The 27,159-nt window shown below is 33.1% G+C and overlaps 1 protein-coding gene across 1 annotated transcript in view; it reads right to left on the reverse strand.

Moving 5' to 3' along the window:
- Positions 1-954: 954 nt before the first annotated feature.
- Positions 955-27,159, reverse strand: part of LOC132562185 (uncharacterized) — a 95,135-nt gene continuing 68,930 nt past the window's right edge. The window contains exons 26-38 of the mRNA XM_060226917.1: positions 25,782-25,889; positions 24,558-24,617; positions 22,570-22,718; positions 19,660-19,747; positions 17,172-17,339; positions 16,323-16,391; positions 15,800-15,898; positions 13,615-13,813; positions 12,939-12,947; positions 9,685-9,763; positions 8,814-9,491; positions 4,674-4,749; positions 955-1,509 (exon numbers count right to left, since the gene is read on the reverse strand). Coding sequence (XP_060082900.1) covers positions 1,370-1,509; positions 4,674-4,749; positions 8,814-9,491; positions 9,685-9,763; positions 12,939-12,947; positions 13,615-13,813; positions 15,800-15,898; positions 16,323-16,391; positions 17,172-17,339; positions 19,660-19,747; positions 22,570-22,718; positions 24,558-24,617; positions 25,782-25,889 — 1,922 coding nt within the window. The 3' untranslated portion in view covers positions 955-1,369. The remainder of the gene's footprint in view (positions 1,510-4,673; positions 4,750-8,813; positions 9,492-9,684; positions 9,764-12,938; positions 12,948-13,614; positions 13,814-15,799; positions 15,899-16,322; positions 16,392-17,171; positions 17,340-19,659; positions 19,748-22,569; positions 22,719-24,557; positions 24,618-25,781; positions 25,890-27,159) is intronic.

Here is a 27,159-nt window from a genome sequence, read left to right on the forward strand (position 1 = left end):
ATGAATGGATGGAAAAGGTAAATTCAACAATATGATATGGGGACTGGACCATCTTAAGAAGTATGGATATATGGAAGTATTATGTAAACAATAAGGGAATAATGGACGGAAAATGTAAATTCGACATTACATATGGCTGGCAGACAACCTTAATAGTAAGTATAGATAGACGGACAATGTAAATTCCACAGTACATATGGCTGGCAGACAACCTTAATAGTAAGTATAGATAGACGGACAATGTAAATTCCACAGTACATATGGCTGGCAGACAACCTTAATATTAAGTATAGATAGACGGACAATGTAAATTCGACAGTACATATGGCTGGCAGACAACCTTAATAGTAAGTATAGATAGACGGACAATGTAAATTCGACAGTACATATGGCTGGCAGACAACCTTAATAGTAAGTATAGATAGACGGACAATGTAAAGAATGGGGAATGTACAAACAGGCGGGCAAATGACACATGTGATAAACAAACAATAAACAGATAAAACATTGTTATTGGCACATATATGTATAACATCATGTATAGGTAACATACAACCCTATAGGCTCCATTCAGATTGGTTATTTGATTTACAAGAAATATGACTTTGCTTAATATGAAAACATTAATACTTTCTGTGTTTTTATGATATCATTACATCTGTGGCTATCTTCAACAAGAAATTGACCTACAACTGACAAATAACACCAGTAGTGTTGCATTTGTATAACCAGTCTCTTAGATAGTTCGCGGATTTTCTATAGGAACAAAAAGAGTAGGTAGATTAACAAATCCCGTGATTAAATATTTTTAATGAATTGTTACATATCTTTACAATATCCTCTCCCTGGTCCCCTGAATCAATGATGCACACACAGCTTTCACAGATCCTTTGTTTTGAAGTCTTCTACTATTGAAAGCATTATCACTTTCAATTTTTTTTCGACACCATTCAAACTCACTGACAACAACAAAACATATATTAAGTTATAATTATATGATCAGTATTAGTATGTGGTAAATGATTCCTGTTGTAGAACAACAGGTCATTAATACTGGTGGAAGGTTATAACGATGGTATCAGAAAATATAATTAAAATGCTGCATTAATGAAGGTCAAGAAATAGCCTGTAGTTAAGATGGTTGGTATGAAGAATTGGACCCTAGTATCACAGGTAAGTCACATGTCAGTATTAAATAGGAAGATCAGAAATAAGTGCACAAATCCCTGAACAAAATATCACTCTGTTCTTCCTTCCTCAGAGATTCTATCGTGTAATATCACAGTCACGCCATACTGTGTATTTAGTTGCTTTTTAACAACATCGTTGAGTTGTATTAAACTGTATATTCCTGAACATTACTCTATTGTCATTTTGTAGAATTTCTCTTATTGTTTCTATAAAATGGGGCCCTAATTGTCCTTGATAGGGGCAGAAACTGACCCCCAAAAGATTTCTCCTCTTGGTGGCTTTGGTTGATCATCAATTGTATCTTTGTCGGCACAGTCTCTGTAGATAAAAAAAACATACAAAATTAATTGTGATAGAGAGCAATTAATTGTATTTTGTGTATTACTACTGAAATATTAGTATAAGGAATGCATAGTAATTTATCGTCCATAGACAATAATAATAACTCTCCGAAGGTTTACAGCTGTATTAAAACTCAAAATAACATGATGTTTACAAAGAATATTAAACCAATCTACGAGAATTAAATAAACTAAGAACATGAGGAACAATTTTGAAATATAAGTGTTGGCTCATTACAATAGAATAAAAACTTATCATTACAACACTAGAATACATAACTAGTTCTTAACTGTTCAAGAATATAAGAGCTGTTGACACCGACAAGCTAAGCATAAGATAAGCTACAAACGATTTTCCGACAAGTGAAGATGAAGGTTGAAAAATTACTTTAACAGTTATCATGTAAGGAACATAATTACAAATGGGACAGCCTATGTAGTTTTAAATTAAACTAGCACTAATTAGCAGAAACATGCTAAAACAGCTAATCTAATTTTATCATTTGTCAGAAAGACTAGATAATCAAACTACATGTAACATTGATATGAAATAAGCTACAAGTGTAAAGTGTATAGAATTCTGAAAGAAAGAAGTTTTCAGGAAAAAATGTGAAAACTATTTTTGTGATCTCTGTTTTTGAACATTATATATAACATTGAAACGGCATCACCATTAAAGCGACATAACCAGCAGTACCCGGATCATAGGAAGTAGAATATGTTGTAAGATTTTCCATTCCAAACAACTTTAAATCACATGTAAACCATCCACCATCATACACCAAACCACATGTTTTATCATACCCTTTCCCATCACACATTATACATTGGACACAGACAAACCAACATAAGATTTTTGAAGTGAAAATAATATTTTACATATAGATCACCTGATATACAGCAAAGCATCCCATATCACTCATCAATGCTAAGAGATATTCTTCACTCGTAGGTCACCATACCCTTGTATACTAACACAGGTCTTTATGATCAACGTTTTGGACACTTATTTAACTTGACAGTTCTGCTAAGTGGCACAAAGATTACACTCAATTCAACATTCTTAGAAGCCACTCAACTTCGATGCAGGATTATTAATAATGTCTTACCCTTGGCATGGTCGTGTGGGCAACTTGAGAACGAAACACAAAACTTCTAACAAAGAAGTCTCTATTGAAGAGACTAAAACCAGGACAAGGGCAGTTAACGTGAAATTTCAACAAAAGCGATTTACTCTCACAATTTGAAAAGCGTAACAACTCGAAAAAAGGGGATGTTTGCTATATACATGCAGCGATTGATTACATGTATTATTAAATCCCAGTTATCCCATTTTGTTTTACAGGTAAATAAAAAAGAAAATTCTGAGAAATCTTTGGTGAGTATGACACTCAAATTTATATGATTCCTTATGGATATGTTGTATTTATGTTGTCCTTTGCTGCATATCTATTCAAAACTTTGTCCTTACTTAAATTTTCATATAAGATCTTCAGTTTCTGTGTGCCAGCCGTGATTACTACTACTACTGTGCAATACCAAAATGCCTGCGTTATTAAGATTTTGTTGACAGGTTTCCTCAAGGATGTATGCATGAAATGTCATCAGGTTTCTTAAAACTAATTTTTTTTTCATTCTGTAAAGTACTTCTTTATCATTCAAGTTTGTTTGCAATTTGTTTTGATGAAAACTGATCAGTTCTTATTTTGGAAATGATTTTAAAATTTACGATCAGTATGATCGTAAGTGATTAGTATGCTTTCAATCTATGCTATGCTTTCTTTGAATCTTTTTCTTATTTATGTACCTGTAAAATATGAGTCTCAAAAAGATAACAAATAAAACTGTTACAGGGTTATTTAACAAATACATGTAGAAACAATGTACCGGAAGTTTATTTATCTTCTTTCCTGTCAACACAAAAATTTCAAACAACTTCAAAACATGCTTGGATATGTCGAATTTAAGTATCCGTCAGTATGCTGAGAACTGAAATGTTTCTTTCAAAACAGAAAATAAAACCAAGTACTTTTATAATTTTTAAATATATCTCCAAAACATTGTGTTAAAGCACACGAAAACATTCTGACATAAACTTCACTTTGAATCCTCTACTAGTATTCATTAGTGACAATAAACAAACTACCATAGAAATAAAATCTCAGTTATTTTACATTTCATAAATATCTTTTCTAGTCATCATATGATTTCATTCTACAAAGATGTCTCAGAATTCCATTAATATCGTTAAAATTCACACCACTGCATAAGCTCAAAGTAATGCTTGATTAAGCTGTCTTTTCAAAGATTTATTTCTTAGCTCAAGATTTAAACTGAAGTGTCAATCAAGCATAGAAATCATAATGAAATTTTATTGAGAAAAAAAAATAATAAAAAAGATTTAGTCACCCAGCTCTTTAGGGCTACAGCACAGAACATTAACATTAGTAACGATCAACAAAACTGACCACAAGAGTTCATCATTCTTTGACTGGACATAGCGATCGGATGACCAAATGTCTCCTCTGACACATGTATGTACATAACCTTTCCCTCTTTCTATAGCACACAAATTACCCCTTCTCTCAAACGTCATACCTTACAATAGCACAGAGTTTCTGAACACTAAATGCATAATTGTCTTATCAATTTTCTAAAGGTTTCTGGAAGTTTGCCAATCTGTAAACTTATATAAAAACAATTATGAAATATTTTAATTTCAATTTTTTTTATAAGTATTCCAAAGAAGTTTTCATTCTAGTCAAATAATCCGTTTGAAATTGACTGCCTTGGTTGATACTCTAATTAACTTGCCTGGCTGTGCCAGTCTCTATATTAATCTGAGTATCAAAGCTTGAACATGTTATGTTGAACCATTACCCGACATAATTAACATATATCCCGTAGATAAATATCACCATCATTAGTGAATTTGTTGAATACGGTTAGTGATGAATACATATAAGCTATTAGTTTTGGTAAAACATAAATGTCCACGAGATGAATAGTACATGAAGTACAACACAGAATATGATTACTGTACAACACTTAGTCAGAGAGTGTTTTAAAGACTGCTGTACAATATATAGCCTTGTTGTTATGGACAGCCAAGCCAGCAGAATAACAAGCAACTATATATACCTGAAATGATCGGCCGGAGAAACATCTTACCTACGATTCCCCGGCTACTTTTGGCAGATTTTGCTCGGTTTGTCAGCTACAAACGTGTCATCAAGCACAATAAGAGGGGGTGAAATATCATCCATCATGATACAAAAACTTAAAACTTCTCAACTTTAAACATGTAAAGTCACTATCTTCTCTATCTGAACTATGACAGATACAAGATTTGTGCAAATTATACTGATGTTTTTCGTTTATGTCCTAAGTTCATAAAGTTTGTTATGACCAGATGGGATATATGCATGTGTAAAATATAGATAGGTTTGTGTAGAAACAGTAACATGAGCAGAAATATGTGCTTGTGATGTGTACATGTATTGGAATGTAATTTCAGAACATTTTCTTCAGATTGTCAATAGAATAAAGTTCTTATTACACAACCAGTAGAAGATTTTAGTGTGACATTTTGATGACTGTAAAAGTCGGTTGATTCCTTACCATCTCGTACACTACCTACATCAGTGCCAGTATACACCACACTGGTCATATGAGTAGAAATAAAAAGTTTTGTGTTGATATATAAGTAGCAATATTATAGCTGTTTTATGTTCATATTTGGGGCATTTAAAGTTAAATGTATATAAATATACAAAATTGACAGCAAGGAAACTTATACCGAAGATTAATTTTTTTCTCACAAAATCAAAGTTTAGATTTTAACTGCTTTAAGCACAATACTTTTGACGTCTTTTGAACAAAATGATTTGCCTGCAGCATGAATCCAGTTCACCTTCCCATCAAAGTTGTGACACTGGATTTTACTCAAACGCCTCCTTGGGTTCAAAACTTAAGACTTTATGATGCAGTTTAATTCATTGTTCGGCTCTATTGTATCTAATATTGTATCAAAGTTCTTCTTCATTTTTGTGTCTTTTGCACAATCTTTTTTTATTTTGTATGAATTATTCTTACTCTGCCTTTGATGTTCCAATAGATTTTGGGTTGTTCATCTAGATTTAACTATCAGCCACTAAAGTAACCTCATCTGTACGACATTATCGTGTTTCTTACTTGTTTTAACGTTCTTAATATCATGATAAGTACGAAAAATTGATGGCTGGTTGATAAGTTGTGAGCCTTGTATTGAAGAAATTAAGCTGGAATGTCCTTTTTCAGCTCTAATGTTCCCTAACTACTTAAGAGTGTGTACCCGAAGACTGGTGTCATCTGGTCAGTTTATGGTCAAGAGGTAACACTCTAAAGTAGACAAGGTAAGTGACTTTTGCAAAATGGACAAATTCACAAAAAGAGCAGTGAATTAGTATTTGCATAAGAAAGGTCTAGCAGAGAGATATACAGCCAGTACAGTTGGGATTGCACAAGAAAGAGTAAATTTCCTTCGTATCATTCTTATGGAAGATCTTGCAATGAGAAAGATCTCCAAATTCAAATTCAATAAAGCTAAGGCAAAATAGGAACAAAGGAAAAGATTTATGTGGAAACTAACAAGTAGAATATGAGAAAGACTTCTGACAGTTGATAAGAGGCACACCAGGTGGACTTTGTCCCATGCTAATCTGAACTTTTAAAGGCAGATCCTGCTAACTTTCTGTAGAGATTTGTGACTATGGATGAAACACCGGTCTATCATTTCATCCCAGAGGCCAAACAACAGTCTATACAATGAAAATACCCTGCCCGGTTCATCCCTGTAAAAGTAGGCAAAGACTGTTCCATAAGCTAGAAAGGATATGGCCTCCGTTTTCTTGGATGCTGGTGGTATTTTGATGGTAGATAATCTGCAGAAGGGACAAACAATCAATGGCATATATCATGCATCACTTGTTAGGCCGTTGAAAGAAAATATTAAACTTAAGCTCAAAAGAAAACTCAGAGAAGGTGTGTTGTTCCACCAGGACAATGCCCTGTTCACAAGTCTGTCATTGCCATGGCTGTCTTTAATGATTTTGGCTTTGTATTAACTGAGCATCTGCCTCACTTATTTCCAATATTGAAAAAGGCCATTTCCCGTACCCACTTTTGGTCAGATTATGATGTCATGCATTTTTCTTCTGAAGGGTCAAGAACAGGACTTCTTTAAGAGTGGCATTTTGCTCTTAAACATCACTGGCAAAAGTGGATAGATACTGATGGGGGATTACGTTGAAAAATAATGCAATATGTCTGACCAAAGTCATACACTTAAAAATGAACCTCACAACTTATCAATCAGTCCTTGTATTTTATGTCGCTTCCAGGGAATTATTTATGTAAGATAACTGAAATTTTACTCTTCAAAATGCAACTTAAGAATTTTCAGTTTTATATTAAGTGCATTATGGGTTTACAAGTTTTCGGTCGTCTCTCATAAAACATCTAATACTTTCACTTTTTAGTTAGAAAGCACTTAATCATTACTTTTTCAATGTTTTGAAATATAAATTTGATGTATGTTAGTTGTATGCCTGGTGATTCCATTGTTGTTTACCTATCGTCCATTTTGTTTACCGGTTATCAATCTGTTATATGACATTTACAAGGTGGTTGTCTAAAATGAAGTAAAATACCCTGTTCTTATTCTTCTAGCACTTTTCCATGATTCTGTGTGTATATATTTTTTTTTGTCCATATTTTGCCACAGTAAAACAGAATTTGATTTGGATTGTTGATTACATTGACATGTCAGTATCTTCTTTGTCCGAATTCAAATTCAATAAAGCTAAGGCAAAATAGGAATAAAGGAAAAGATTTATGTAGAGACTTGTGAAAACTAACAAGTAGAATATGACCTGGTGTTCTGGAGGAGGAAGCATCTTCAGTTATTTTTGCCATTTTCAAACACAAATTTTGCTTTATTTTCATGTAATGTTATGATATCATTAAGAATTCTTTTTACACAAAATTTTTGTGTTTTGTCTTTGTCGATAAAATGTTTTCTGAACTAAAAAAAGAAATGCCACCTAGACACTGTTTTACCTTCTGAAATACTTATTGTTCTGTATGACAGTCACATATAATGATAAACAACTAAGAATCTGCAAGAAACATTGTTGAAATATTAAAATATCTAAATGAGACTACAGGAGATTACTATATAGATATCTAGCAAGGATGGTAAAGAGAAGACAGGAAAAAACTGTCACCCATCTGCAGTGTTAACTAGACCAGCACCATACATGCAATGTAAGTTGAGAAGTTTTATCAAGGGCTGTGAATATTTCATATTATATTGTGGAATCTGGTGGATTAAAAAAGGTAGGAAGTGATTTTGAGCAAAAGACAAGAATTATTAAAGAATTGATAGAAGATATTAACAAATTTCACTGGTACCTGGAGTACTAGGCCCATTTCCCTGAAAATCAGTTGCATGATTTAAAATATTGATATTTGACATATTTTGTAAAAAATTAATAATTATTTGACAAGAGATTATGGTGACACACCAAGTTCCACATATGACCACAAAACTGACACGTGTCTTAAACCTGTAAACTACTTAATAATTCAAACGAATCATTCACAAAATATTCAGGTCACTGAAATAATATGGTCTTTACAATCAGAAAAATAAAATATCTAATTTTCCATACTATTTCAAAATTACTGAATTACAAAATATCCCTACTTTTCACCAAAGATATTTTCACATATTCAAATCTATCCATTACAGTTAATAATGATACTAATTCATTCTTCAAAGACACATTCAAAATAATATCAGTAGGAATATTCAAAATCTATTTCATGACTTTGATGAAAAAATATTGCATTCATTTAGCTTCAGGCTTCTGGTAGAATTGTACAAAACTGTTACAGTATAACATATAAATGCATTCAACAAGGCAAAGCACTGATAACTCCAATTCACACGGACAAAAAATTGGTAAAAGTGCAATAAGTAAAAAGATCACACTCATAGTGACAAAATGAAATAAAGAATTTCACTTATAACCCCATCAAACTTTAAATACACAGTACTTATAACCTATGTGAGACTACAATTTTTTTCTCTACCTACCTGCCACCAGTATATTTTGTATCATGGCAGGAATACTTGCGATAGATGTGAAACACCAATACAAAGTTACATACAGACCAGTTGAAGGAAGTCATTTTGATATAAAATCTTCAAGATTAATGAAATGAGTAAAAACCTACCTCAAAGAATTTATCTGCATTGGGGTATTTGCTTTTCTCTTCTCGACTACTGCTGCTGGTTGCACTTCCGGCTCTCATCCCACCTTTTCCAACCTTGACAAAGCTTTGTCCATGATAACTGCTACATTCTGCCAGTTTTAGGGGCTCTCCAACAGGCTTTCTCCCTCCATAACTGCTGCCTACCTGAGAACCAGTGTGTGACAAAGCCAAAGAACTGTTCTGTGGGCCTGAGGCCTCTGTTTGCACCTGACTAAGGTCAAAGGTCATATCTGAAAGTTTTTTCTGAGCTATGGGAGGTTGAGCGTTGTTGCTGTAGTTAATACCTGAATCATTTGACCATTTCTGAGATCGGTCGTGAGTTCTATCACTAACTGGATAAGTAGTTTTTGTTTCCACAGGGGTCACCATTCGTTGTCGTGTACTAGACTTTTTCTCACGAGTAACTGAAGAGTCCTGATGCCATTTTTGGTGTTCATCTGGCAAGTCAAGGCCAAGGCCAAGGCCATTACTTTCACGGAGTAGGATCAAATCTTTATGGTGACTGCGCTGTACTGGAACAATGTCTGGGACTGGCACACCATTGGAATCACAGATGGGGGATAATTCTCCATTTACTGGAGTGGATCCACTGGAGGCAGACTGAGCACCAGATCGTCTCTTGGCAAGCTTCTTCTCATACTGAAATGCAATGGCAAATTTTTTATAGAGTTAAAATATTACTCAGGATTCATTCAACAATCTCAGTGTACAGACTGTATAATCTATATAACAATTACACAGACAGCAGAAAAATAAGACATCTACAGGTATAATCTAGGAGAATTAAACTGAGATATTGGTAAGTAATCCTTTGTTTATGGAATGTACCAACCTCTATATCATTCTTGATTTCATTGGTCAGTTCCTCTATATCATGGTCAGTCTCCTTCATAAGACGTTTGATGTAACGTCTGCATAAAACAAAAGTCAAAATCAGGTTTTCTTTCTAATTATCAAGGTTATCAAATTAATGGATTTACAAATTATACTGATTTGGAAAGGACTTTGATTTCCATTATCATTTCCTAAATAATTACTTAATATTTCATGTACTTCACACAACTTGTGTTCTTATGATTAAGAAAGGTTTACAGAATATTTTCCACAGTAAAACATTAATATTTGAATATGTATATTTGGTACTTATCAAATCTGCAGATAAATCTTAATATGTTACCTCCCCAATCTGTATTGATCACAGGTAAATCCTAATATCTGTTACCTCCCCACCTGTACTGATTACAGGTAAATCCTAATATCTGTTACCTCCCATCTGTATTGATTACAGGTAAGTTCTAATATCTGTTACCTCCCCACCTGTACTGATTACAGGTAAGTTCTAATATCCGTTACCTCCCCACCTGTACTGATTACAGGTAAATTCTAATATCTGTTACCTCCCCACCTGTACTGATTACAGGTAAATCCTAATATCTGTTACCTCCCCACCTGTACTGATTACAGGTAAATCCTAATATCTGTTACCTCCCCACCTGTACTGATTACAAGGTAAGCCTTAATACCTATGTATTCTGAAGCAGAACTAATCTAAATAAATCCAATTCTTTAAACATATGCTCCCTTTTGTTTAATGCATGTCAAAGTCAAATAAAGAATTAATGATATGAATGACTTAAAATCAAATTAAAAGTTTTCAGAACAATATGTTTATCGATAAACATTAGAAAACCAATAAAAAGCAGCATGCATTATGTATATAATTTTATAAATGTACTCTTGAAACACAAAAGCATGAACACATCTGTTTCTCTTTGAGTGAGTTTTTTTCTTCTTTTTTCCCCTTATAAGAGGTCATTTTCAATGTCCTGTGTATAAAGCTTAACACCAGCAAGTATTAAACCCATCCCCTACCAACATCAGTGTAACACACTTCAAAACACCAGAATCCATAATTTTATGAAAATTGTACAATAGACATACAAGACTAGTGTTTAGCACCTTTCAATATATATTTAGAATTAGATAGAGTAGAGTCAATAATGAATTAAACTGTATCATACAACTGTTTTGTCTTTCTAGGGCTCGTCAGTGAGCTAATGGTATGATTTCAAAACCTATGGGGTGACTGAGAGGAAAATCCAAAGGGATCAGAAAAAAATATCAAAATCTAGATTGGAAGGTGAACTTGCCCCCTATTTCAATAGATTTCCCAATTTTCTTGTATTTAATCATTTCAAAAGTCTGTCAATTACACCTGTATATTCTGAACCATGCTACTGTTCAAATACTGTTATGAAAGTAAAAAAAACCCTCTAGAACTGTGTAAAATATCTTATGCCAAAAATATCAGTACGCCAAATAATGAAAATGTCAAATGATTGAATTTATGTTTATAGAGGGTGCTGAATGAAATGCTTAATGAGATAATGACAATATTGGTTATACATTCAGTAAAAGCCATCAGAATTAAGTATCCCCAAAAAAACCATCAGATATTAGATAAATTAATCAGCATTGGAGGCCACCACAAATTAATAATGCAAGCAAGTTATGATGCACATGCATGCATTTATCTAGGTCAATATATAGGTCACTATGTACCTTTATTGCTATCAAACATTACAGGTCACTGAGTACCCTTACTGCTATCAAACATTACAGGTCACTAAGTACCCTTACTGCTATCAAACATTACAGGTCACTAAGTACACTCACTGCTATCAAACATTACAGGTCACTAAATACACTCACTGCTATCAAACATTACAGGTCACTAAGTACACTCACTGCTATCAAACATTACAGGTCACTAAGTACACTCACTGCTAACAAACATTACAGGTCACTAAGTACACTCACTGCTATCAAACATTACAGGTCACTAAGTACACTCACTGCTATCAAACATTATAGGTCACTAAGTACACTCACTGCTATCAAACATTACAGGTCACTAAGTACACTCACTGCTATCAAACGTTACAGGTCACCAAGTACCCTTACTGCTATTAAGCATTTTACATAAATCTGTGAACATAAAAATGTTTTCAATTACTATCCTTCAAATTAATCCCAATCCACTACCGGGAAACTTGTTCACAAACATCGTACTGATATCTACTGATCATGTTATAGAAACCAATCCTCTACAACAGAACATCTACAGGACAATCTTAACCTTATCAGCTATCTACTTGGTTACCACAACCAGTCTGGTTTTAATACAGTTTAGTGTCATTAAACCTAGAATTAGTCTAGGATAGAATCGGTCTAATTTTAACAATTAATACCCAAGTGTGTATCATCCAACAGCAGATTTTTGGTTTTTGTTAAGGTAGGTTTATTTAGGAATTAAGTTAATAACCATTACAATCTAATTGTTATTGCTTATAAAGATCTACATCATTTTACCTATGAAAAACAGAGACACTTCCGTGTAAAAATTATCAATAAAACATCATCTCGTAAATTATTTTACAAGACAAACTCTATCATATTCCCCAAAATTGATGAGATGAAGTTCTCTGAAGTAACAAAGCTTTTTCATTCCTTTTGTTAATGGTCAGCTGTGACAAGGACTTTCCACCTATAAACCTAGTTGTCGTCAATTCAAGTAAATCAAAACAGGGCATGTCCATAAGCAACAATTAATGGTTAATACATGCTATTTATATGTTTTTGGAACTGAACTGACTACTATTGTTCTATTAAGTGACAAGTCCATATCATACCCACACATTGACATGGGAGAAAAAGCATTATTACCAAAAGCAAAGGAAACTCATTTATATCATGTTGGGAGATAAAATACGTTAACTTAGAACAAGTGGAAGGCAAGAATATCCAAGCCCAGATAAATATGGAGACAAGAAGTAATTTAGATATACACTTGGCTATTAACTGTGCACTGTTACTGTAGAGAAGTTACTACATCAGAATTTTCTGCTTCAACAACGAACTCTACCTCGAGAAGGGAAACTTGTCCGGAACCCTGTATTTACAATAAAAGTGTGATAAAAGGACAGAGAATATAGTGTAATATCCGCAATAAACTCAACAAGTCAATCCAGCACACCTGCCCATGTACAAATAAGGATATCAGTATGACGTTTCTCGACAACTTACCTTGCAAGTCTGACAACAGAAATAACAATATCACCTTAGTTTCTTATTAATGAGTAATAACAATTTTACATACACACAATTCATATCAAAATAATTAGTCAAATCTGCTGTATATTTTTGACTACTTGTACTGACATCAGAAGCACCAGTAAATATGACCTACTAAAAAATTAAACTCTTGACTTTACATCGGTTTTCCAACAGAGTTGGGAAAAGCTACTAAGAAAAGCTGTTCTGGCTAGGCTAAGACCTCTGATATTTTGGTGATTTTAACCAACAATTGGTTCTTCAATAGGATATATTTACTGAATTAAGAGATAGAAGTCCCCATCCCATAATTAATGATAAATCAGAGAATGCATGCAGGTGCAGAGATATATATATACACATGAGCAGCTAGGCATACAGCAATAGTCTCGACTCTGGTCAAACAGCAAAGTCACATCAACAATTGTCTGATCTCAAAAAAGCAGCTTGGACAAATGGTACATATGGAATGACGACTGTTATTACTCTGACACAGGACATTTACCTGTCACATCTGACAGTACTTAAGTCACATAGAATTTAGATATTCTGTACAGATATCATGACAGACTTGATTTCCAGTGATCTACCAGACATCCTGTTTATCTAATATACCTGTATATTGTTAACAGCCTGTTGTGATACCTACCCAGCAGTTGGACTAAGATTCTGCTGAATGGCAGTGGTGGCAAGTGACTGTCTCAGTTCCTTGATACTTTCTATTGCACTGTCCACCTCCTCTGTAGACTGAGCCGACTTCACCCTCGGCTCCTTTCGTGAGTGGGGATCAGTCACATAATCGGGCCCCTCATTTCCTGGACCATGATCCTCATCAGACTCTCGCATACCTAATGACAGCCAATCATATACATGGACATTCAATGTATTTGAAAATCTACCTCAATTACAAGGTTAAAATTATCACAATTAAAAAATAGTTTGAAGATAAGGAGTTTAGATGTATAAAATGAATTTGGAAACAGAGGGATATGTGTTCATACAATTTTAACCTTACAAATGAAGCAGCATATCTTTTACTTCAAATTTGTTTGTAATACAATATACTGGGGTATTACATCATTAGTAACATCTCTATCTGAAAGAAGGGGGATAACTCTGTATTAAGATTATTGCTACAATAAAAAAGACAAGCATATTTATAAAGCAGAATGTAGAGGATGAACAAACATTTTAAGGAGATTAAACATGTGGTACTAAGAGAAAATTAACATGCAGGACGTGACTGAGAACAATTACTCAGTAAGAAAGGAGACTTAAATGACTTTGGGGAAAGATGGTTAGGTCACTATATAAATTATTTCTGTAGATATCTCACACTTTCTGTAGATGGTTAGGTCACTGTATAAATTATTTCTGTAGATATCTCACACTGGCTGAAGATGGTTAGGTCACTATATATAAATTATTTCTGTAGATATCTCACACTGGCTGAAGATGGTTAGGTCACTATATAAATTATTTCTGTAGATATCTCACAATGGCTGAAGATGGTTAGGTCACTATATAAATTATTTCTGTAGATATCTCACACTGGCTGAAGATGGTTAGGTCACTATATAAATTATTTCTGTAGATATCTCACACTGGCTGAAGATGGTTAGGTCACTGTATAAATTATTTCTGTAGATATCTCACACTGGCTGAAGATGGTCAGGTCACTATATATAAATTATTTCTGTAGATATCTCACACTAACTGAAGATGGTTAGGTCACTATATAAATTACTTCTGTAGATATCTCACACTGGCTGAAGATGGTTAGGTCACTATATAAATTATTTCTGTAGATATCTCACACTGGCTGAAGATGGTTAGGTCACTATATAAATTACTTCTGTAGATATCTCACACTGGCTGAAGATGGTTAGGTCACTATATAAATTATTTCTGTAGATATCTCACACTGGCTGAAGATGGTTAGGTCACTGTATAAATTATTTCTGTAGATATCTCACACTGACTGAAGATGGTTAGGTCACTATATAAATTATTTCTGTAGATATCTCACACTGACTGAAGATGGTTAGGTCACTATATAAATTATTTCTGTAGATATCTCACACTAACTGAAGATGGTTAGGTCACTATATATAAATTATTTCTGTAGATATCTCACACTGACTGAAGATGGTTAGGTCACTATATAAATTATTTCTGTAGATATCTCACACTGGCTGAAGATGGTTAGGTCACTATATAAATTATTTCTGTAGATATCTCACACTGACTGAAGATGGTTAGGTCACTATATAAATTATTTCTGTAGATATCTCACACTGGCTGAAGATGGTTAGGTCACTATATAAATTATTTCTGTAGATATCTCACACTGGCTGAAGATGGTTAGGTCACTATATAAATTATTTCTGTAGATATCTCACACTGACTGAAGATGGTTAGATCAATGTATAAATTATTTCTCTGTGTGTATGAGTAACTCCTGTATCTTGTGTTGATAAATTAGGTCTGTAGTGGGTTGAGGGTACACAGGATATGTACGAGTAAATCCTGTATCTTGTATTGATAAATTAGGTCTGTAGTGGGTTGGGGTACACAGGATATGTATGAGTAAATCCTGTATCTTGTATTGATAAATTAGGTCTGTAGCGGGTTGGGGGTACACAGGATATGTATGAGTAAAACAAGTGAAAGTCAATAACACAAGTGATTTCAACTCTAATTTCTTTTGTGTTTAGTTGATAATAATTAGTTCTACAGTGGAATGGGTAGACAAAAGTCTTGATCAGGTGAAAGTTATAGCAACACAAGTGATTGACAGCTCATGTGTCTTAGTTGTATAACTGTGAACACACTTTCACTTTGTTTCCAAGTGTCGCTGTAAATGTCGCGCTTAAACTGACGGTAGCGGTGCCCCCTTCTCTCCTGTTTGGCACTCAAGGTTTCATTTGGGACTAAAATTTGAACAAAACCACAACAGCGTTGTATCATCATTTTTACTCCAAAGTTCATTTGAAGTATCCTCATGACTTCACTTATTTACTGGTGAAAACTAACTGCATGGAAAAAGGATTTACCTGAAATTATGACTTAAGGGTTGGTTTCAAATTATTAACCCAACAGTCTGTAGGTCTTTTTGGTTTTTTCTTGTAAATCAGAATTCAATTTTTGTTAAAGTGTTAATAACCCACATCATTAACGCCCAAGTAGATATGATTGAAGTGTAAACAGATTATAAATACATGAAAATGTACAAACAAAATTGCCTTGCAAACATTACAGACAGAATGTCTTCCCATAAACACATGTATCAAATGAAAATTACAATGATTATTGAATTAAAAATAATATTAAAGTGTTAGGTAGACAGTGACTCACCCATCCGACTCTTCCGACCTCCCTTTTCTTTATGTTTTCCTTTATGTTTTTTGCCTTCTTTGGATTCATCTGAAAAGTGACAGAGAATGAAAATCTAGCTCTTGTGTATAAAGTAATGACAGAAACATCCCTTTAGTTACCATATCTTACACTGTACTGGTAAAAATCCTGCTCTGAAATAACCCAATGTCTAATAGAGGCATGAAAGCACAAACAATGTACAAAATAAATATTGATAATGATTCCTTTGATTACTGTACACAGTCAGGAGAAAGAAAGATTATAATGGTTACAGAGAAAGCCTGATAAACCCCTCACCAATTGTCATTGGTACCAACAACACCCAAGGCAACAGAAAAGTGTTGCTGAAGATACAAGTGGATCACACTTCATCAATCACGTCTAGTATTCTTACTGAGTTTCATTCTATAAGAAAATCATTTCACTGATAGAATCCTGTCTCTTTCCTTGAAAAGACAGCAAAAACTATTCTTCTGAAACTCAACACTCAACTTTCTCTTGTCAATTATAGGTTTTCAAAAGTATATTATCAGTCTGGACTATAAAGTTCTCTGGATGATGTTAAACAGTAACTTTAAAAGTAGAACATGATTGACAATGCATGATCAGGTATTTTTTGTATAGAATATATAATTAATAGAGGTATAGAATATATAATTAATAGAGAGAAACAGGTTATCAGTAATAGGGCTATATATTAACAACGTTCAGTACTTTCTTTAACTTTCTTCCTTGAAAAACGAAAAAACGACCATTTAGGGTTCTGTACTGGTCCATGGTTACTTAGTGACCAAGTTGGTTTACCGAGGTAGACCCTAAGTGACATACCCTCCTGGTTGTCCACTGAGATTGGTTCCAGTTTCTCTACCTCCATCAGAAGCACTTCCTTTGACTCTACCTGTGGTTCCTCCGGTGGGGCCTTCACTGAATGGTACTGATCATAATTTACGAAAGTAGCAGAAGGCACCTGAGTTCGAGGTCGACCAGATTTACTGGCTGAAATAGGACCAGGGAGTTAAAGGTAGGATTAGATATACAGAGAAATAGATGGCAACAGGGCTGTATCTAGGGACTCGGACAATGGTCAGTGTTATATCAAATGTCATTTCTGTTAGCTGTATTTTATTACCCACAAAACAGTAAAAAAAAAAGTTAAGATTTTTTAAGAAAGAGACTAGATATTTTTAACTTCTTGACCAACTAAGGTAAGACCAAAAATACAGCCCTTAGAGCCCAGAGTTATAGATTTCAGTGTTCTCATCATCAACAAAATTTCCCAGGACAGAAATAAAAATCTCAGTAACATATGACAATTTTTTTTAATATTTTGAGTAAAAATTCACCTCCATTTATATTTCCCAAAACGTGAAGGGTAACTGATTGATGTGATGGTGATGTTGGGATTTGATGCCTGAACATTTTCTGATCATGTGAGGTAGATAATTATTAATCATACTAGCATACTATAGTGCTAAACAACTTTCAAACAGAGTAATTGAAAACAAAAAATTATCCTGGTTTTTCAAAGGCTGCCCAAAGATAACCAGTGCTTAGTGAAAATTTTGAAACACAACTCTAAATTGGGAACATTCTTTAGCATTTCTATAGATTTGTACAGACAAGTCAAACTGAGATATTTTTAAGGTTAATTCTGCTTTTAATGTTTTTTGCAGTGACAGCGACTAAAATTTATCACTGGTTACCTCTAACTTTTGAGGAAACTCGGCCAGACTACTCACTGGTAAAAAGCTGATCTTCAGAAGAAATGATGTAACTCACAGATAGAATTCATTGAATTTATTTAACTTAATAAGATTGATCCTTCTGAAGGATACTTAGGATGTTTAAAAATCATTTTCATTTTACTAGTTACAGAAATACAGAATTCCTATATCATAACAAAAATCAAAGCATTATATTCATAAAAAGTCTGAAAGGGTCACTTTAAGATGACAGAATATTTTATGATTGACAAAGCGATTCATAAAGTAGAAAGATTAAAAATTTGTATTTGTGCAATGTTATAAGAACAACCAGAATAGATCAATTATATCAGTATCATATAGATATTGTTATATATGACAGGTGTTACAATACAATAGATATTGTTATATCTGATAGGTGTTACAATACAATAGATATTGTTATATCTTATAGGTGTTACAATACATGGTTATATTACAGGAGTTGTTATCATTGTGCCAATAGAAGTTACACAATACAGAAAGATGAAACGTTATTAAAGAAACATAACCTACCACCAAATTATCACTTTTTCCCACAGCATAGCATCAGTAACACTTTTTACATTCTTTGCTATATACAAGTATATATCCCTAGACATTACACTTATTGATATATTCATGAAACTACGACATCATATTAAAGAATTCTTACATCTTTAAGCAGTAAAAAGGAAACTTTGAAATAGTCTTTCTATCTTTGTTTTAGGTTCCCCCACAGTGTCTACTGGATCGTACTAACAGGCTAAAGTACAAAATTATTGTATCGCCAATCATAGAGGATGATAATTTCACTGTTTCATGGTACATTAAAATGATTGTGAAAAAATAAGTCTGTGAAACAATTAGACACACACGTATGGGATGTACTTTTACATCCAGACCACGAAAATTTTAATTAGTTAAATCATTTCATAATTTTAAAAGAAAATTGTGGAAATTTTGACCAGCGAAAACTACAAGCTATATGATATGTTTAAAGGCTCCAAGGATCTCTCTTGTTGAATGTGTAAGTGGTTTCTATATAGAGTCTGAGACAATAACAATTATGTGACATTTAAGCAACTTTATTTCAATTTTAATTTCTACTTTGATTGTGATTTTGTAAGCATGTAAAGTGATGGTATTTATGATGAAGTGAATGTCAGTCAATTCCTGTGTTAAATTTGTGAAATATATTCAAATCTATCTACCAATTATAATTAATAGTTTTGCACTTGACAAATAAATCATCAAATCTTCTTCACAATAACCCTGAAAGTACAATTTTTCAGACATTAAACCTGATCTGAACACAATTATTTCTGTAAGTATTTTTGTGATAGGCTATTTCTGCTTGTAATTCATAAATTCATAATGTCATTTGACAAAAATTTATTGTGCTGCATCAAAACCAATAATCATCAAATTAGACACTTTATGAAATCAGAATGAATGAGATATGCTGGGATAGGAATAGAATTGACCAATCAGGTGACAATCTATGGAAAATCTGACCAATGAGGACTCAAAATTTAAACATTGACCAATAAGGTGTGGGGTCTGGTTTTTGGGTATGTGACAGTAAATCTTACCATCACATATGGTTATGGGAGGTTTAGATGTGCGCTCGTCAAAAGGATTGGGGTGCATCCGAATGACGTTATTACCTGATCTGTTCTCCTGAAAGTAAACAAAACAGAAACCGTCATAAATAAGAGGTGTAATTCATATTGGAGAACAAATTGAAATGATTTATCAAATAAAGATTTTTTAAATTACCAAAAAGTATTTTTATATTCTAGTCTATCACAAAATCCTGTTCAATCTGACACCAATCTGTATATAGTGAATCACAACTCTATCTAGACAACCTAATCAAAGTAATTCTCAGAATCTTATACCTAATTAGCATACAGAATTGAAATAATGGGATTTTTTCCATCAAAATATAGTGAGGACTGATAAACAGTATCTATAGTATGTCTGTAATTGTTTTGATAGCTCTCCTCATTGCTGTTATCACTGTCATTTGTAGATCAAAATCCAATTGTATTTTCTCTTCCAAGTAATATTGATTGTGTATGTTTATACAACATGTATCTCTGCTCTATGACATATTTTGTAATAGTATAGAAACATTTTTATATGTGTTGATAGTAATCTTATACCATTTCTAGCTCTATTCTGTCTCAACTATATCAGGAGTCATGCAAGTATGATATCCTAGATATTATATCATGCACCTTCTAATATTCTAATATAACTGAACAAGATATAAAGGAAAATTCAGAAATTATAGCTCTCTAGAAATAAAACATCGATAAACAAACCTGTAATAACTAAATAAACAATATGTAATAATAAAAAAAAAAAAAAAAACAATTAAACTCCAACACAAATCAAACAAATAAACACAGTCTAGAACTACAAAAGGAGAGTTGGCGGGGGTGTGCAAGACTAGCCAGCTGGAATCATAAGCTGACATAAACCATAGCCTCACCAACCACCACAAAGTGTACTACACTACATTATCCAGGGGAAGCAACTCTGTTTATCATAAAATAGTTCTCAGTCCCAATCTCATAGGACATTTTCTAACAATATCACAAAAAACCATTACACAGTTCTAGATTAGGTGAAGTCTTTATAACACAAAGGAAAGTACTGATAACAAATGTGGAAGAGGAAACAACACAATATGATTAGCAACAAACACAAATTCACAAATTACTTGAGAAATGACTTTGGTTTAGTGTATACAATTTTAACTTCTATCTATCAGTGTTAAACTTTCAGATTAATTTTAGAGAATTATTATAGATTTGTCTTGTAATCATACTTTGAAACATTAATAAAATTTATACTCTTGTCATTAAATCTTGATAGAAATATAAGGCACCTTTTGAAAATTTCCCTTACAACAATTCATAGAAGGACTGTGTTTTCTGTAACTTTAACATTGGTTTGAGTTCTTTTTTCCCCTTTTTCTTTTTTGTTGTTTTTTAATTGTTTTTTGTTCAATTAGCCAGAGCTACTAAGAATCAAACAATAAGTTAGAGTTATTGCCCATGTGTTATCTACTTTGTCAGTTTTTATAAAATCTGAGTGAGGTGGTGAGAAGTTGTCAGTTTTTGATGAAATAAGGTAGTAAGAGGACCCCGCTTTGTTGGGTCACTTCACATGTCTCCATTGATTACAGTTTCTATTTTCAGTGACACCACATATTTTTTTATCTTTATTCTAACTGGTTTTACTCTGAATATTATATAATTTCAAAAAGAAATAAAAAATTTATGAAAATATCATATTTTTTATCAGAAAAATCTATCTTTGCTTTCTTAAACATATTGACTGGCATAAATTGTATACAATGTGTGCCACCAAACATCATTAACCATAAAAAGTGATCTATATCATGTCTCCAACAGAATGAAAGAAATTAAGGGGATGTGTGTGGTTCCTCATTATGTACAAAGTTTAGAGTGGAGCTGGTTTTTCAGTAGTTGACAGGTATATAAATTATGATAGTATGTACAAGATAGATTGGTAATGACCTGATCATTCTCAGAAGTTACAATATATGAATTAATTATGTGATCATGATAAAGTGTACCCACTTTTAAATTAAGTTCTTGATTTGTAACTCCAAATATTATTTATCTTTATTTTACAAACAACAATGCTAACATACTAAATGATAATTAATTTGAACAATTAACATAAAACACTAATTAAATTTTATGAAAACTTCAAAAATACAGAAAACTGCTGACTCGTAAAGATTTCTAATTCTGATAAAATTTAATTAACTCATTGCTAAGGATAATTTAATCCACAACACCTTTTTAGTTTTGTCAAGCAGAAGCAATTTGGAGATACATTGTATATACAAGAATTTTCAGATTTTGTTGAGAAGATTCCTCAAAGAAGAATTTGAAAAGTTGAAACAGAAACAGATCTTGTAAAGACAATTAGGAATGTTGCATGTTCATGAAATTCTTAGTGAAATTAACTGCACAAAAACATAACACCAACTTCACTTATAAACATAATTCTGAAATGGATTTGAAAACATCATCAAACTTAATCATAGATTTGAAATATTTAGACATAAAACTCCAGAAGTCAATTACATACAATTACAAGTGTAAATTTTGTTTTATCCTACATTTCTGTTAAAGATATCTCAGTGGTGCTTACCATTTACATAAAATATTATGAAAGATAACAAGACAGAAATAAATTTCACGTTTGTTTACAGATATGACTCCACAACATCAAAACAAATCACTAGTTTAATTTTCACAAGAGTCACTGTACTGTGCAGAAAATAAAAACTATAAAAAGAAGTACGTAAGACAGGGACAAATCACATAATCAATAAAATAAAAACAAAGAAAATCTATAGAGGATTACCCTTGTAAAGTGGATAAAACATGGGGAAGCTGGTGTGGAATATCAGTAAAGGGGATCGGTAGAGATCCTGAGTCAAGGGTTCATACCTGTTTACGATTCTGTTGTAACATATCCTGTTGTCGCTGCTGGGCTGCAGACACCTCGAGGATGTGGCGCTGGAGAGGCTGACGATTGATGGGTGAAATACTGGCTTGGTGTGTTATTTGTGACCGCACCAGGTCGTCTATATTGGCCTCTGTATACAAAAACAACATATATAAATAGGTAAACAGTGACACACTGTGTGTAACCTTTTACATTCTCTCTCTTGATAATCACACCATTACTAAATATAGATATAAAGTTACATAAATTTAAATCTACACTGATGCCATTTTAAGGAAAACATGTTTTAAAAACTGTCTCCAAAGGCAGAGATTTTTTAATTGAATATCCTCAATAATTTGAAAAATGCATGTTGCTTGTAAGCGCATGAAGCATCAGTTTTTGACAAGAAATCGCAAGTCAAAAGCTCCAAAAATACTAAACTTCAGACTGAAACTGTACAAAAACTTTTATTTCTAACCAGTATTTTTCACAAGCATCACTCATTGAGACCTTAGAAACTGTATAAAGAATCACTTTGTTTTATGAAATGCTGTATTCCAAAAAGCATTTCTCACTGTGTCTGTTGCATTTATATAGAAACACTTGTTTACAGACTATTTATATATTCACAATAATGTTTTCTTGTATGATTAACACGATGTTAACTAGATACATATTTTCTGAATAAAGATAAAAAAAATCAGCAGTTTAAGGCAAACAGTGCATTTTGAATGTTTTCACAAATTTGATCTAGGATATTGGATAAAGAGGTTATTTGAATAAGCTTTAAGAAAATCTTCTGTATAGTAATCTGATGTAATTTCGTTTATCATTAAAACATAACATCTGATATCTGTTGCTCAATATTCTAAATCAATAGCCTTTAACTCTCGAAAATCTTGACCCTTATACCAAGTTTGTGTTCAAAAAGTGTTTTTATGAAAACATTTAGTATGATGGGCACAGGAAGACAGAGAAAGGTGGATAGGAATAGGCCACGAGAACTCTTGGTTCAGGTGCCCTAAGTAAAGTATGCTAAAAAGCCAGTTAAGGACCCTCTACGCTGATTTGTATACTAAACTAGAAATAAGTAGAAAAAACCTGCTCCATTCTCTTATAGATATGCGTTATCAAACGTCTCCGAGGAAAAAAGGTACGCTTTATTAAAAAGAACACGTTTGCAATGGATCATGAGTCAAAACTTGGTGAATGGAAAATGAATCCCTAGAAAAAGCACCAGTTGAGTTGCTACAAAGGAAAAAAGAATGTTTCTGGTGAAGTAGTCTGAATGTGAAACAGATTCCCTTCTACACAGCTCCAGTCACCTCTTCATCGCTGATATAACATCAATCTTTAACCACATTAACTCCAAAAATAGGAATATATTTATTTGTTGTATATTTAACTAGTTCAATTTTGTCACTGGTTTTCTCCCCAGAGTTATGCCCAATTTTACATTTATCTAGTCCATATGTTTGTTCAATTTCACATATATGTTAGCGCCCCTGACTTACATTGTCTAATTTTAACAGTTAATGCCCCTGAGTCACATGTCCATTTTACATATATGTAGTTAACTAGTTGCTGCCCTTGTGTTTCATGTCCAATTTTACATACATTGTCTATGTAAGCAGTTCCTTGAGTTACGTCCTAATTATTTCACATACATCTGGTCATTAGTTACATCTCATAAAAAATTTCCTGTTAAATCCATCTAGTGATTGATCAAGTTATGTCCCTTTATTTTACTCACATGTAGCCAACAGTTATCTCCCTTGAGTAATTTCCCCTGATTTTACATACATGAAATTGATAGTTTTCTCCCTTTTTTCACCATGATCCCAGTGTTTTGGAGGTATTGTTTGGTGTGTAGAAAAGAATGCTGAAATCTGTTAAGTACTACAGACATTTAGTGCCCGGATTCCAACTAAAAAGTACACGCCCTCTATACACTTATTACTAATTATGCACAGAGAGAGAATCTTACGACGTCCTCGTGTTCGTTTCATGTGTTCCTTCCACACCTTAACCAAAGTACTTCCTACAACTAAATGTTCAAAACAACATATAGAGAAACATTTATTGTCACAGACAGTCACGTTTCATTACAATAACTGTAAAACACGATATAGAGATCTGTATCATCAGGACACAGCGCATTATATAGGCCACACAAAATACTGTCAAATTTATTATTGTAACAGTATGACACAACACAGAGACACATACATAGAACAACATTTAAACACAACACTTATCAAACATTTACAAATGATATAGTAACTGGAATGTAATACTGCTTCAATTTCATGAAATATAGAAAGTAATGAACTGAAGTTATTCTTATATTTAACATGGGTATATGATAACATCTATAACACAAAAACACTAGTGTAACTAGGGATCACACCTGGCTTACTGGTCCACCATTCTATAGATGGAGCTAAAGAAAAATTCGCTCTAGTACGAAGCTAGAATCATAATGCTATATGTACAATTAAACCTGCTACACATCTATATCATAATAACTAATGCTTCAGTTTTTTTCACCATTTTCATTTCCTGTTATTCTCTGACATTAGATATATAATATACAGAAGAAACAGTTGAATAACATGAATGTAGAAAACATCCGACATGTTTGGGTGTGTATTATATGTATCCAGGTATTGTTGAAGATGAAACGTGATTACAGTAAACCCGACCAAATATAGAAGTATTTCTGACACATAGACACACGTGGATGGGGAACAATCTCTACAAGTGTGAAGTAGTGAGGTAGTTACCAATACATGTGAGGAATGCCATGTAGCACAAAAACACTGAAAACATGAGAGGTTCCTACAAGGTCACAAACACAGTGAAAGAGTGAGAGATCCCTACAAGGTCACAAACACAGTGAAAGAGTGAGAGATCCCTACAAGGTCACAAACACAGTGAAAGAGTGAGAGATCCCTACAAGGTCACAAACACAGTGAAAAAGTGAGAGATCCCTACAAAGTCACAAACAATGTGAAAAAGTAAGGGCATCACCACCTTAAAGTTAGCCTTCATATATCCATGAAAGTATCCTGAGGTGATTCGTGGAGGTTAGTAAGGGTGATACCCTGAAGGTCCCCAGGGGGAGGGATTCTCAAGGGCCTTCCTTTTTGGTAGAAAGGAAAAAAAACTAATGTGGTTTGGTAAGAGAACTGCACACCGCTACATATACCTTCTGGCATTCCCAACAACTTAGCTAGGATATCGTCACTACATTTTTCATGGAAGGGTTTGATGGATTTATGGTGACCTCTGACCCCTTGTTGTAGTGGTTCTGTATCTGACATATCACATGATAAAACAGCATTAATAAGTATCACCACAACTGTTGTCATCAATCAAATTGTCAGCAAATGTCAAACATAAACATTTTTACTAAAAACAATTTGATTAAAAAATGGAACTGTTACAGAAGAATGTTTGGCATCCTCATAGTGTCACCAGTTCACCTGATTTTGTCAGGTTTAACTAAAATTGACAATATCATGACTCAAATTGTGTAAAACACTATAATTATCTGATCTTTGCTTTTTATTTGTATTTGAAAATTTCAGCTTCATTTGAGAATCTAGTATTAGTCAAAATAATGTTTAAACATAGCGTAAAAAACATTTAAATACATACAGATGTGATAGCTATACAATAGAATGGCGTTTTTCCTAGATGACCATTTCAAACACTGTGTCACCCTTGATGTTGCAGGGCTATGACCATACATCATTTAACGTTGGTGACACTCATTACGTAATTAAATGTGGGGAACATGGATTTTATGAGTAATTAGTAAAACTAACTAAGAGGATATTTAATTTTGAAATTTTCTCAAACTAATATCACAACAAGAAATAGATGGAGGATCAGACGGAAATTTTGTCATAAATCTACATCCCAGTTAATTCTGTGTACGAGTAGGAATGGACAGAATACAATGTTTTTACGAGATGCTGAATTTTTGGTATGATACATAAAGAGTAGGATGTAACAATCATTTAGTGTTCTATAAATTTGTTACTTTTAGGAAAAGTTTGTAGAAATGTTTTACACACAGATGTAAAAGACTATATATCATCATGAATGTTATTGCACTTCATTACAATTCTAAAGACTCGTATATATTTTACATGATGTTTAGTTGTGACAATCAGTGAGAAATATCAAGGCAGGTAGATATGTAGACATGGAAATCACCACACTGGTGACTATTCTCTGGTAACACACTAAGAAACTGGACTAAACAGTAAGGGATCACACAAACACACATTTTCGCTAGGTTTTTCTCCGTAGGAAGAAAAATTCATGCATTATATTTGTTATCACGAAATAGATTTGTTTGAATAATAGTTTTATCGTAATTTATTTTCAAACTTTGCATGCAGTTAAATGTGATAAAACCACCTGTATACAAATTTTTCAGTGGAAAAAACCTAATTGATTAAGTGTGTAAGTAGACTTTATGTATGAATTAGCTAGGAAGTCCTTCAGTGTTATGATGTTACTGATGTGTTTGTCCTTCAGTGTTATGATGTGTTACTGATGTGTTTGTCCTTCAG

This window comes from Ylistrum balloti, unplaced genomic scaffold (genome assembly GCF_031769215.1).
Source record: "Ylistrum balloti isolate Yb309-2 unplaced genomic scaffold, AGI_CSIRO_Ybal_v1 Utg371360, whole genome shotgun sequence".
Lineage (NCBI taxonomy): Eukaryota > Metazoa > Mollusca > Bivalvia > Pectinida > Pectinidae > Ylistrum > Ylistrum balloti.